The sequence below is a fragment of the Camelus bactrianus genome, chromosome 26, assembly GCF_048773025.1.
Source record: "Camelus bactrianus isolate YW-2024 breed Bactrian camel chromosome 26, ASM4877302v1, whole genome shotgun sequence".
Taxonomy (NCBI): domain Eukaryota; kingdom Metazoa; phylum Chordata; class Mammalia; order Artiodactyla; family Camelidae; genus Camelus; species Camelus bactrianus.
The window spans coordinates 26828249-26840517 of NC_133564.1; the positions used below are offsets into that span (position 1 = coordinate 26828249).

At 52.0% G+C, this 12269-nt stretch overlaps 1 protein-coding gene across 3 annotated transcripts; it reads right to left on the bottom strand.

The window, feature by feature from the left end:
* Nucleotides 1-5009: 5009 nt before the first annotated feature.
* DUSP26 (dual specificity phosphatase 26) lies at nt 5010-10878 on the bottom strand. 3 transcript variants are annotated; one of them, XM_074353649.1, is made up of 4 exons: nt 10589-10878; nt 8364-8644; nt 6769-6983; nt 5010-5862 (listed from the first exon to the last, which is right to left on the bottom strand). In XM_074353649.1, the coding sequence occupies exons 1-4, from the start codon at nt 10709-10711 to the stop codon at nt 5663-5665; spliced, it is 819 nt and encodes a 272-aa protein (XP_074209750.1). In that variant the 5' UTR covers nt 10712-10878; the 3' UTR covers nt 5010-5662. The 3 variants fall into 3 exon arrangements, with proteins under 3 accessions (XP_074209750.1, XP_045371361.1, XP_045371360.1); XM_045515405.2 differs by lacking the exon at nt 10589-10878 and adding an exon at nt 10212-10340; XM_045515404.2 differs by lacking the exon at nt 10589-10878 and adding an exon at nt 10165-10303.
* Nucleotides 10879-12269: the final 1391 nt, after the last annotated feature.

Below are 12269 nucleotides of genomic sequence, written 5' to 3' on the forward strand. Positions count from 1 at the left end.
GCCGAACTCCCCAGAGGGTGTCAGCAGAGCATATTTAATGGCCGGGTGAGGGAGGGGGGTCACAGGGTGTGTGATCAGCTAGTGCACAGTCCTCTGGTTGATGTTGGCACAACAGGGAGTTCAACACTATCAACCCCCAGGTGCCAGAAGGCCTGGGGGCCACGTGCCCCTGTTCCTCAAGTAGTTAATTTCTTCCCTTTGGTGGTGGTTTCAAGCAACTGAAAAACTCAGGAAATATATACATAAGATGCTAATATTATCTGGGTGCTTCAGGGGGGAGCCACAGCAGAGGATGTAGGGGCGGGGTCTGACCCTGGGGGGCCCCACAGGGTCCTGCCTCGTTACAGTTAGGATGCAGCGGTGCAGGGTTGATTAACCCCAGAGTTGGAGGCAAATCATCTTAAGGAGTAAGGCAGGTGCAGTGGAAGAAAATAGTGGTGGCTAGTGCCAGGCGGGTCCTTGTCTCAGGGAGATGGCCCCGACTCAGGCTGTCAGCAAACATGAGCTCACTGTCCCTTTCAAAACCCTAAGAGAGACTGGAAATCCCAGCATTGTGTCAGCGTTTCCCAGTTATTGAATCTTGGCACAGAAGACAGGGCGCCTTCTGCTGGTGAGTTCTGCTCTCCGATGTAGAGCTCTTGCCCAATCTTCCTCCCTGGGGTATGTGTCCCTAGTTCTTGGTTTTTAAAATCAACATAAAGATTAACCCTACATTTTTAATTGGTGGCTCAATGTTCACGGGGAAGGGTCTTCACGGCGCATCAAGGGGCTTTGACCAGTTTCCTGTTGCTGTTGTAACAAATCACCGCAAACGTAATAGCTGAAACAATGCAAGTTATTATCTTACAGTTTTGTAGATCACTGGGCTAAAATCAAGTCGTCACCTGGGCTGCCTTCTTCTCTGGAAGATGGAGGGGAGAATCCATTTTCTTGCCTTTTCCAGCTTCTAGAGGTGCTAACGTCCCGCAGTTCACAACCACCCCCTCATCCTTGTCTTCAAAGGCATCACAGGGTCCAGTTCTCACATCGAATCTCTCACCACAGTTTGAAAAGGCTTTCTGCTTCTAAAGGCCCATGTAATTAGACCCACCGGATCCGCCAGTGAAACCGCCCCACTGCAAGGCTGCAGTTCTAATCACATCTGCATCTAATCACATCTAAATCCCCTTTGCCACAGGAGGGCACAAATTCACAGGGTTTAGGGCATGAACAGGGCTCTTCCCTAAACTTCTCAATGTTTTGCTCCTCCTCCTTCCTCAGAAAAGTTCTGAGGATACGAACCTGTGGTAAACAGGGTTTATCTTTCCTGTAACCTGGCCCACTCTTTCTCCATTCAGGCTTCCTTTTCCTTAAGGGATCTGTTTTGTTTTCTTTTTCTTTTTCTTTTTCTTTTTTTCCCCCTTCTATTTTCTTTTTTTTTTTTAATTGAAATATAGTTGGTTTACAATATTATGTAAGTTTCAGGTGTACAACATAGTGATGCACAATTTTTAAAGGTTATATTCCATTTACAGTTATAATAAAATGTTGTCTATGTTCCCTATGCTGGACAATATATCCTTGTAACTTATTTTACACATAGCAGTTCGTACCTCTTCTTCCCTCACCCCTGTCTTGCGCCCCTCTCTCCTTCCCGCTTCCCACTGGTAACCACTAGTTTGTTCTTTATATCTGTGTCTGCTTCTGTTTTGTTATATCCACTAGTTTGTTTCATTTTTTAGATTCCACGTGTAAGTGATATCATATAGCATTTGTTTGACTTACTTGGCATAATACCCTCCAGGTCCATCCATGTTGTTGCAAATGGCAATATTTCATTCTTTTTTGTGTGTGGCTGAGTAGTATTATGTTGTGTGTATATATATATGTTTGCCACATCTTCTTTATCCAGTCACCCATCCATGGACATTTGGGTTGCCTCCATATCCTGGCTATTGTAAATAGTTCTGGTATGAACTCTGGGCTGCGTGTATCTTTTTGAATTAGTGCTTTCATTTTTCTCAGATAAATACCCAGGAATGGAATTGCTGGGTCATATAGTGGTTCTATTTTTGGTTTATTAAGAAACCTCCATACTGGCTTCCACAGTGGCTGCACCAATTTGCACTCCTACCAGCAGTGTACGAGGTCCCTTTCCCAAGGGACCTGTTTGAGTGGGGCCTTCGGCGCAGCCACGCGGCGCCCTCTCCAGGCACCGGCAGTCTGCTGCCAGCTCCGTGTGCTGCCCGGGGCCCACACACAGCAGTGTTTGCTCACCGCCCTCCCTGGCAAACTTCTCAGCTGGGATTAATTACAGGGTGAGGGCCTGGGCAAACATCCCTCCCTCTCCCCAGGCTCCAGGGCCTGCCCTGAGGGTTTGAGTCAACCTCAGGGGGCAGCCAAGGCCGGGGCAGGCAGGACAGGTTGGCCAGATGGGCTCGAGTCGCAGCTCCCCAAAGGCTCAGCCGGCTGGAGGCACAGGCTGCATCGAACGAGAGCCTATTTATTCCTGTTCATTTTCAGAGCCTTTGCTTAGGTCCAACTAGTCAACTGCCCTAGAACCGGATGCCAGTTTTGGCAAGTGAGAGTGAGACCTCCCCGTGACAGGTGTCACCCTCCGCCCCCTTGGAGGACGGGAGGACCGATTCTGTGTGGCCACCGGCCTGTGCCCCTTCCTTCCTCCCGTGACCCATGTGGGTCCCCAAGACACACACACACCCTTACATGGTGGAGGGAGATGTGTGGCAGTCTGATACTTGCACACATGTTCTGGAGCCAGAGAACCCGGGTTTGAATCCCAGCTCTTCAAGCTGCTCACTATTCGTTTGTCCTTGGAAGAATTACTTAACCTCAGTTTCCTTGTTTCTAAGCAATGACAATGACACCACTTCAAGGGGTTTTTAACGAGGATTAAATGACTTAATATCTGTAAAGACAGAGGAGTGTCTGGGCAGAGTCATAATGTGGCTTTGTTAAATAATAAAAAAATTTACTATCTGCTCTGGGAGGAAAATCTGGAGGCTGTTATTTGGTTAAATATACTTTGGTAGCTATACTTCTGTCCGAGAAGTTAGAGCTAAAATCTTAAGTCCTTCAATTTGAAAGGAATCTGGGGGGATTTAGCTGAGGTACATTCAGACAACAAAAATAGGTCTGTGGCTGTGGGTTGGGTTACATTAGTAGTCATATACTTACTAGAACAAAGGAGGTGACACCTCTATTGTAGTCTACCCTGGTCGAGATCATATACCCAGGTCATAGGTATAGTCCATTCTTCTAAGAGCCCGAGTTATTTCTGGGTTCATTTTAGTTATGCGTAAGTCCTCCTGCCCATGGTTCTGACAGGGAGTCAGTGCGGTTTAATTAGAGTCAACATTCCTAGCGAAGCCCTCACTCTATGCAAGGATGGCAAGGATTAAAAGAACAGGACCAAGCACTGACTGATCTTAAGAAAGCTCAGGAGACAGGAGCAGAAGATAAAGCTATCCAGGCACAACTGCTGTAAGTCAAACAAAAGATAAAGGCGCAGAAACATAGAAGAGAAGGCAGCTTATACAAAAATGTTTGCTTAATAAGGAATTCAGCTTTGCTAAAATACGCATTGGTTGTATAAACGCAGTAAGAAAATTTAAAGGTTTTGTCCGTTATGTACAATCCCTCATGTGTTCCCTCTGCTGTTTCAGTGCCTCGTTTACAGAGTAGCGATACTGATTGGGATTCACTATTCATAAAACGGTGTCCCCCCGCCAAAAGATAAAATTGTCCCTTAACAGTAATAAAAATTGGAGGCACCAGCCAACAGCTCTCGCTGGTCCCTTACCCCATAGGTCTAGCCTGAAGCACAGAGACAAGTTCTAGTTGCCACAATTCGAAAGAGATGTCAATACTGGCCAGGCTCAGGTGGAAACTTGAAATATGACAAATGCAGACCCTTGGAAACCTTCAGAGTCGTTAGGCTGAAAGTGAGGGGACACAGGAGAGGCCCCAGAGCTGGCTTCAAACACAGAGCAAGAAGGGGGAGGGTATAGCATGCATGAGGTCCTGGGTTCTAATCTCCAGTATCTCCGCTAAAAATAAATAAATAAACCGAATTACCTCCCTGACTAAAAAAAAAATTTTTAAAGATGTTCAAGCAAATAAATGCCTATCATCAAACATACTGAAAAGTTGATTTCTTTAAGCCTTGTTGGAGAGTGGAAATAGATCACCTATAGAGGCAACTTCTGGCTTTGAGATTGAGTTTCTGTACTTTGGGGTCGAATATATGCTTTAGATCTATTAAGTGATTTTCCCGTTTTTAAAAATTTCCTCTTATATCTCATTCCCTTCTCCCACTCGGGCATATATTCTGTCCTGAAAACACATCTTTTTTAAGGGGACAGATATGGTGGCTGGCACCTTGGGAGCTGGGGTAACAGAAAGACCATACTATTTTTTCTGGTGGTTGAACCTGTTCTTTGTCTAAATGTACTGAGGAGGTTATGTTACACTCCTGGGAGGCAAACTGGAAAGATGAGAGGAGGAAGCAGGCACATCACTTCTCCATCCCTCCCCTCCAATTTCTTGGGACCAAGCAAAACCCAAACCTGTGAATGTAGGATTTAGGGCTGGGATGATTTAAGATTAATATTCTGCTCTCCCACTAGAATGGATGCTGGATATAGAAATTAGGTTGACTTTGAAAAAATAAAGTTATATTTCTTGCACACCTGACCTTGTAAACAGAAACCAATTTTATGCTTGGGAGGTGGAAGGTGTGCTCTCTGAGTCACACCACCAAGTGTTCGCAAAACCTGAATTTTTGTCCTCTGCTGCCCCCGTGTGGCCATAGCTGGAAATAACAAGTTCAAGATTTCGCTCGCAGCAGGAGTGTGAAATCAGACTCCTAAGAACCAGTGGAGGTTTAAAGGCTGATGGCAGCTTATGACCCTTACGAGGGAGTCAGAAACTGGCGCTGTCGCCAGCAAGGTGAGGTCCTCAGAAGAGGGGTGCAGACCTCACACAAGCTGCCAGTGATTCAGGAGGCCCACTTTGTATTCACCATCTTTATTTTTCCTGGAGACACTTGGACCCAGTAAACGAGTGATTATCTAAAGACTCCCAGCCATGCACCTCTGCAGTTCTGGGCCACGACCAGCACCCTCGGGCACAGTGCCAAGCCTCCCACACCTCTTCCTCCTGTGTTTGGAGTAACAAGTCTGTGGGTTTCTCCCTCAGCTTTTCACACCATCTCTTCACCGTCTGTCTACCCAACCATCTCGGCACAACTCCACACCATCACATGCGTGCTTGCTGCATCCCTGACTCCCCGCACAGGCACAGGACAGAGATGGTCCCTTTGTTCTGATGCACGACGGAGGGGAACACTTGAGCACAAAGAGGGGAAAGGGCTGTGACTCCCAGGGAGCACCTGGCTGGAATCCAGCGGCATCAGTATCCCAGGACCCATTTCTACCTACAGCCCAGCTGCCTTCCCTGGTCAGCTCCCTCCTGGGTGCTCATCACGCTGCCCAACCTCACCCCCCCATCCCCTCCTGACAAACAGCAACAGTGGCCTGGGGTCCTGTCTCAGCCCTCTCACTCTCCTGCCCACAGGAGAGCAGGGTTTAGCCAGACCTCCCCCTACCTGCCTCCTGGGCCTCCTCTCTCCTCCTGGGGTCCAGGGACCTCCCTCTCCCTTCCCTCAGGCCTCCAAACCCTGCCGCAGCCTGCGGTCCAGGGCCAGGAGCTGCCTCAAGAAGCCCCGGTTGGGGATGATGCCTCGGTGGTCCTTGACCTTCTTGATGGCATCCACGAGGCTGAGACGGTGGTAGAGCATGAGGTAGGCCAGCACCAGGGTGGCCGACCGGCTGACGCCCACAGCGCAGTGCACCAGGATCCTCCCTGTGAACAGACACAAGGGATGGCTGGGGGACTGTTTGCGGGGGTGGTTGGAAGAGGCGAGGGAGAGGGCTCAGTAGACAGGTGAGAAGGAAGGCAGGCACGTAGTGATGCATGGACACGGTGGTGGGGGGCACAGACTAGTGATGGTAAGAATCCAGACCCCTGGCCAATGGGGGAGCCTCAACAGGATGAGATAGGGGCCACATAAGCCCCAAAAAGGCTCAAAGGGAGAGACTCACCCCTAGTGTACAACCGAGCTGTGCACCGAGCAGGGCTTCAGCAGATATAGCTGAGTGCATCCAAGAGAAACCCTTTGTGTCTAACCCAGTCCAACATCAGTCCCCCCACCCTTCCATCTTGCTGTTTCTCTCTCTCTCTCTCTCTTTTTTTTTTTTTTTTTGCGAGGGGAGGTAATTAGGTTATTTTATTTCACTTATTTATTTATTTTAGAGGAGGTACCAGGGATTGAACCCAGGACCTCACGCTTGCTAAGCATGCGCTCTACCGCTTGACCTGTACCCTCCCCCCCATCTGTTTCTATCAACCATTTTGGGTGGGGTGCTTAATAGAGTTTTTATTTATATATACATATTTTTCTGACCTCTAAAGCAAGACGTGCTCGAGGCAGAAATAATTGGAAAGTAGAGAAATATGTAAAGAAGCCCGACACTGAAAAATACATCACCCAAAATCTTAACACCCAGGTGCAACTAGCTCTCTTAACATGTGCGATTATTGCCTTCTTGTCTTTTTATGTCTTGCCTTGAAAAGGTGGCTGAGACAATAGTTTTCATTCCTGAGCATTTCGTCATGTCTTTAAAAAGTCTCTCTTGCTCTACCCCCGGACCCTTGAGCCTTTCTCTAACTCAAACGTTGGCCCTTCTCCCCTCCTGCTTCCCCGCCTACCTCCCGGCTGGCTCAGCGCCCGGTGGATGAAGTCTGCGGCCGCCTGAAAGTGGATGCTCATGTCGAAGGCTGGCGAGTCGTGGGCCTCCACTCCCAGGTAGCGGATGCCCAGCCCCTCGTAGGCCTCAGGGGTGCCTCTCCACCTGCTGTGAGAGGCGTTGAGGACGTGGGTGATGCCCAGGCGGCGCAGCTCCCGGTGGTTGCTGGCTATTTCCCTGCATGGAGGAGCAGAGGTTAGAGAGAGGGTGGGGAGGCGGGGTGGTGCGGCCAGAAACCCTTGCCTTTCCCTGACCACTGCGTGGCCAGCATCGTTAGCTCCAGGACTCAGGGAGGAACCAGGGTGGGCAATGACCCAGAGTCTTCTCTTGGAGCCAGGGTGGGAAGTCCTGGGGAGGTGTTGCCTGGAGGAGAGAAGATGAACGGAGGAGTGGAGATCAGCCGTAATAAGATATCGGACGGATGCTCCGAGGTGGCGGGGCTTCACTTGATCCACGGCAGGACTGACTGATCTGAACTTCACGTAAGGAAGGACGCACCGACGGTGGAATATAGCTGAAGAAAGATCGGAGTGCCTTGGGAGGGGGGGATTCTCTTCACACCAGGCTATTCAGGTAGAGAGAGGAGGTTAATGGATAGTCCTGGGTGTGGCAGAGGGGACGTGGACATCGGGTGGGTGGCTGGACCCTCTCATGTTAGACGTCCCTACTAACTTCAAGTTGACATGATGGACCCTTGCTCCCACATCCCATTCCCGCATTTGCGTTAGACTCTCTCAGACACCCAGGATCTCCTTGTGTTTCGCCAGTTACTCCCCATTCATGGTTACCCTGATGTACGACACCACCTTCAGTGTCCTGTGGCCTGTACCCCTCAGCTCAAGGGTGGCCGCCTCCCGGCCAGCATGGTCATATCTGCCCAGTGGCAGCGCCTCAAGCAGGAGGAGCACTGAACTTGAACCTCCACGTCCTGGCTCTGCTACTTACGACCTTGGGCCAGTCCCAGCTTCTCTGAACCCCAGACTCCTCCTCTGTCACCTGGGGATAGTGGTCCCTACCTCACAGGGCTGTCGTGAAGATTAAGAGAGAAAATGCATGTGGAAAACTCCCTGTAGCCACAAAGCCCTTGGGAGATTCAAGTGGGGACGGCTCTTCCTTTGATGCTCCTGTCTCCACCGCCCCATCCCGCAGAACTCCGCACACCCTGAGCTGTGCCTGGTCCACCCTCAGCCTTACTGCCCGCTGCTCCTGGCCCCGACAATGGCCTTTTTTTCAGAGCACAGTAGACGGACAGTCAGAGAAGGCATCTATTATGTCCAGTACATAGCGCCACACTCAATGAACCATTTTGCTAAATGAATGACATTATTACTTGAACAGTTTGTCTGTCCAGAACTGGGGAGTCAATAATCCTCTCCAAACTCCCCCAAACTCTCCAGCCTCCACTCTCTGATCACCCCCCTCCAATCCTCAACATGGAACAATGGCATAACTCATCGCCTCTCTGCCACCCTCTCCTTTCTTTTTGCACACACACACACGTACATACACACGCGTGCATGCACACTCAGCCGTGGCCCCAGTCTGCCAGGTACGTACTGGTCTCCGAGGTAGAGGCCAGGCCAGACCTCATCTGCGTGGTTACAGGCGGTCTTGCCCGTGTAGAGAAGCCTCTCCAACTCAAAGACATTGAGGAAGGGATGCTGGACGCTTGGCATCTCCTCTAGGGCCCCTCTAGTGCGAACAGGTGACCTGGAGCCACTCCGGGAGAAGCGGGCCATAAATGTCACTGAAGCCCAGAGCCAGTTACCTGGGCACATCTTAGAGGCGGCAGGAACCGTGGCAGCAGTGATGAGGGGTCCGTCCCCAGGTAGCTGTGTCTGGAAGAGGCAGGGATGTGAGACACACCAGAATGAGGCCAGAGCAGCTGCTTTGCTTCTGGCCAGAGGGGCTGGGCCCTGGGAGAAGATGCTCCAGGGTGGGAAGGCGAGGTCTGGCCCTGCCGGGGCCTCAGATGATCTTCTCCTTGGATCTGTGGCAGCTCCCTCTCCCTGCTCTTTGGCTCTGCCGGGCCAGGAGGTGGGAGAGTCACATGTTCCTGTTTACGGGAGAGGGAGCTGCCCAGCTGCTGGGTGTCTGCTCCACCACCCCACCCCCACTCCCAGTACACAGACGTTTGGCATTTGGGTGGCCATGTTCACTGCTGGAGCTCTTGCCTGCCCAAATCTGGGTCTCATCTGCCTGGGGCTGCAGGCAGAGAGGCGGGGGAGCTGGGATGGGGCTTGGGGGTGGCTTTGGACCCAACCAGAGAGAATGAGCAGGAAGACAGCCGCAGCTGGGGCCCTGACACAGCCCAGCCTGCCTCCTCAGTGCCAGAGAGGTGCGTGGCTTTAACCCATTCCTGTACTGCCCGGCCTCAGAGATAAGCCTGCCGTGGGAAGTGTGTGCTGGGGGACGAGGTGCATGGGGAGTAGCAATAAAGAGAAGAGTAAGTTTTTGAAAAATACTTGCCAAAGGCAAGGCACGGGCTCATGGAAGAGAGCGCCAGTCTATGTGCGCAACAGGCAAAGCCCCCTCCCGCTCTGGCCAGTGAGCAAGTGAGCATCTCTGAGTCCAGGCAGGGCTGGAGTATTTTGTGTGTGTGTGTGTGTGCGCGCGCGTGCGTGTGTCTGTGTGTATGGGTGGGGAGAGGTGGAGGGTGGGGGGCTGTAGGAGGAAGGAAAGGGAAGGAATAGGGGGTACAGCCAGGCCCAGGGGCTCAGACTCTGGAATTGGCATCTGTGTTGTAGGTGGAGTCAAGTGACTCCACATGGGGTCAGCAAGGAGGGGGCTCAGCAGGTGTGCCCCTGGCTGTCTGTGGACAGTTGGACCTCCTGAAAGTGGGACCACGGGTTGAGCCGCAGAGCTGGGAAGGGCCAGCCTTTGAGACTTGCCCTGGGACTGTGGCAAGAGCCCCAGCCCTCCTCCTCCCCCTCCTCTTCCCCTCCCCCCTCCGCTGCCCCCTCTCCCTTTTCCTCCTCCTCTCACACTGTGGTCCTGCCCCTCTGAAAAGCTGGGCTGGCCTGAAGACCCCCCCCTTCCCTGTCTTCTGCCCCAGGGACTCAAGGCAAAGTCAACAGTGAGAGGCCATCTTTGTCCTGACACCCTCTGTTTCTCCACCCCACACTCTCAGCCAGGGCCTGTCTCCGCAACCCCAGGGCCAGGAGACCCAGCGCTCACAGGGCATGAGGAGCAGGGGCACCAGGACCAGGACTGGTGAGGGGAGATTGGAGCTTCGGGAGTTTAGGGAGAGAGGTTTTTGTCAATGGCTGGTCAGATGGGAGCACAGAAACATAGCACTATAGCAATCACCACCACAACCATCATCACCACCATCACCACCATCAACATCACCGTCTACCTTTTCTCCGCAGGCCTAAAGACCCCACCACCTGGTTCCAAAACAACCTTTTCTGGAAACAGATTCTGCTGCCTGGGTGATGCTGAATGGTGAAAAGGACGCGGGAAGCTGACCAGGTGCAGCAGGAGCTCCGTGAGACTCCCGTTCTCCCCCTTCCGTCCCGGGATACACCCCTGCGCAGTCTCCAGCCCCACCCGCGCGCTTTCGGGCCCCCGGCCGCCGCCCGCCTCCCTCAGTCCGCTGCCGCGGTTGTAACAGGTTCGTGGCTGTCTCCCAGCCCTCCCCAGCCCAGACAGCCCGGCGCGCAGGGCGGAGGGAGGGAGGGAGGGGGCCCCGGAGGGCGCAGCCGGCGGGCTCCCGGGCCCCTTCCCGGCCCCTCCAGCCCCGGTCCCCGCACCTCGCCCACCCGCCGCGGCCCCGCTACCTCGGGAAGTGGCGCGGGTCTCAGTCCCGGAGGCAGATCACAGGCGCCGGCAGCCCCACGGCCATGACTCTCCCGCCGCCGCCGCGGCGGCTGCCACTGCCAGACTGGTTGACGGATTAGCATCTATTTTTAAGCCATGACAAGCACGTCGAAGCGGGGCTCGTTTCTGTGTGTGTGTGTGCGTGTGTATGTGTGTGTGCGCCACACGCCGGGACACAGTCTCACACCCGGTGGCCCGAGTGGAGGCAGGCGTGGGCCACGCAGCCCGCATCCCCTGCGGCCCCGCCTTGCAGGCATGCTCGTGTGTATGTGTCTTTTCGGAGCTGCGCCAATTACAGGCACTTTGCCTAAAGCTGACGTTACGTAAGTCGTCCCAGAAGGTGCCTTAAGCACACACGCTCCTCCCCAGGCAGCGCTGGTTAATTACATAGACACGAGGATGATGCCCACTCACTCGCTACATTTCTCATTCTCAGGAACACAGTGGCACACAACTGTTGCCGGTACCCCTGATTAGCAGTTACTATACACCATGCGCTCCCTATATCATAACTCTCTTTATCCTCACCACAAGTCTAGGAGGGAGGTCTTATTGTTATTTTGTACCCATTTTATGGAGGAGGATATACAGGCACAGAAAGGCTAAGTAACTGGCCCAGGGCTCTGGCTAGGCATTGCCAAAGCTAAGTGTCACATCCTGGCTGCCTGCGACTGGGAAATTCAGGTCCTTAAGAGCTTTCTAAATAGACCCCACCCTCACCCCCTTAATGGAGAAGGCACAGGGGATTTCCACCAGGGAGCCACTTCCACCAGCTCAGCTCCTCGTGAACATCCCTTTCTCTGAATCCTGAAGAAATTCATGTGCTGCTTCTTGGTCGTATTTAGCTTCATTTGCCTTTATACCTTAAGCACCTTGTCCACTCCAACATTGTAAATATGTTGAAGGTAAGGACTGTGTTGTGGTCCCCAGTGCCTACTTCACTGTATGATGGGGGAATGGGGGACAATAATGAATGTTATCCGGTAATGCTTTGAGAACCAGGAAGACTTGGACTCCAGGAGAGTGGTCTGGCAGGAGGAAGGGAGGAAGTAGACAAGGGCAGGCAGGCTTAGGATGAGAAGATGGTATCAACTGTAGCTGAAATCAGGACTGACTACTTTCCCAGAGGGATGGTAGATCAGGCTTTGAAATCTGAGTCAGAGAAAGTCCTGGCCAAGGTGACATAAACCCCAGGTCACTTCTGTGCTGTAGGGGAGGTTCCATCACAGGCTGTCATCGAAGATTAATTACCCTCCCCAACATTTTCCTCTCTAGAGAAGAAAACTTGATTCCTTTCCATTTTCCTTGTGCCTTCTTGGTATGGGAGTTTACATGCAGAAATGCACTCCTCATCATTTTAAACAAAGAACTGACCTGGGAAATTTGGAAGCTTAAAGATCTAGGAAAACTCAGGGGAAAAATGGTCCCAAATCAGATTGTGAAAGAGCACATACCACACACTAACCCCATCTGAAGAGACAGCATCTTTAGGGGTTGGTGGGTTGAGAAGATGTGCTAAGTGAGGAGCATCATCTCAGTCTTTAGCAAGACTTCTGTTTCAACCCTGAATTGCTCTTTTCTCAAAGCTGGGGAAATATCCTTTAATAAAGCATACTGTGAACAGGATGGGCAGAAATTGTC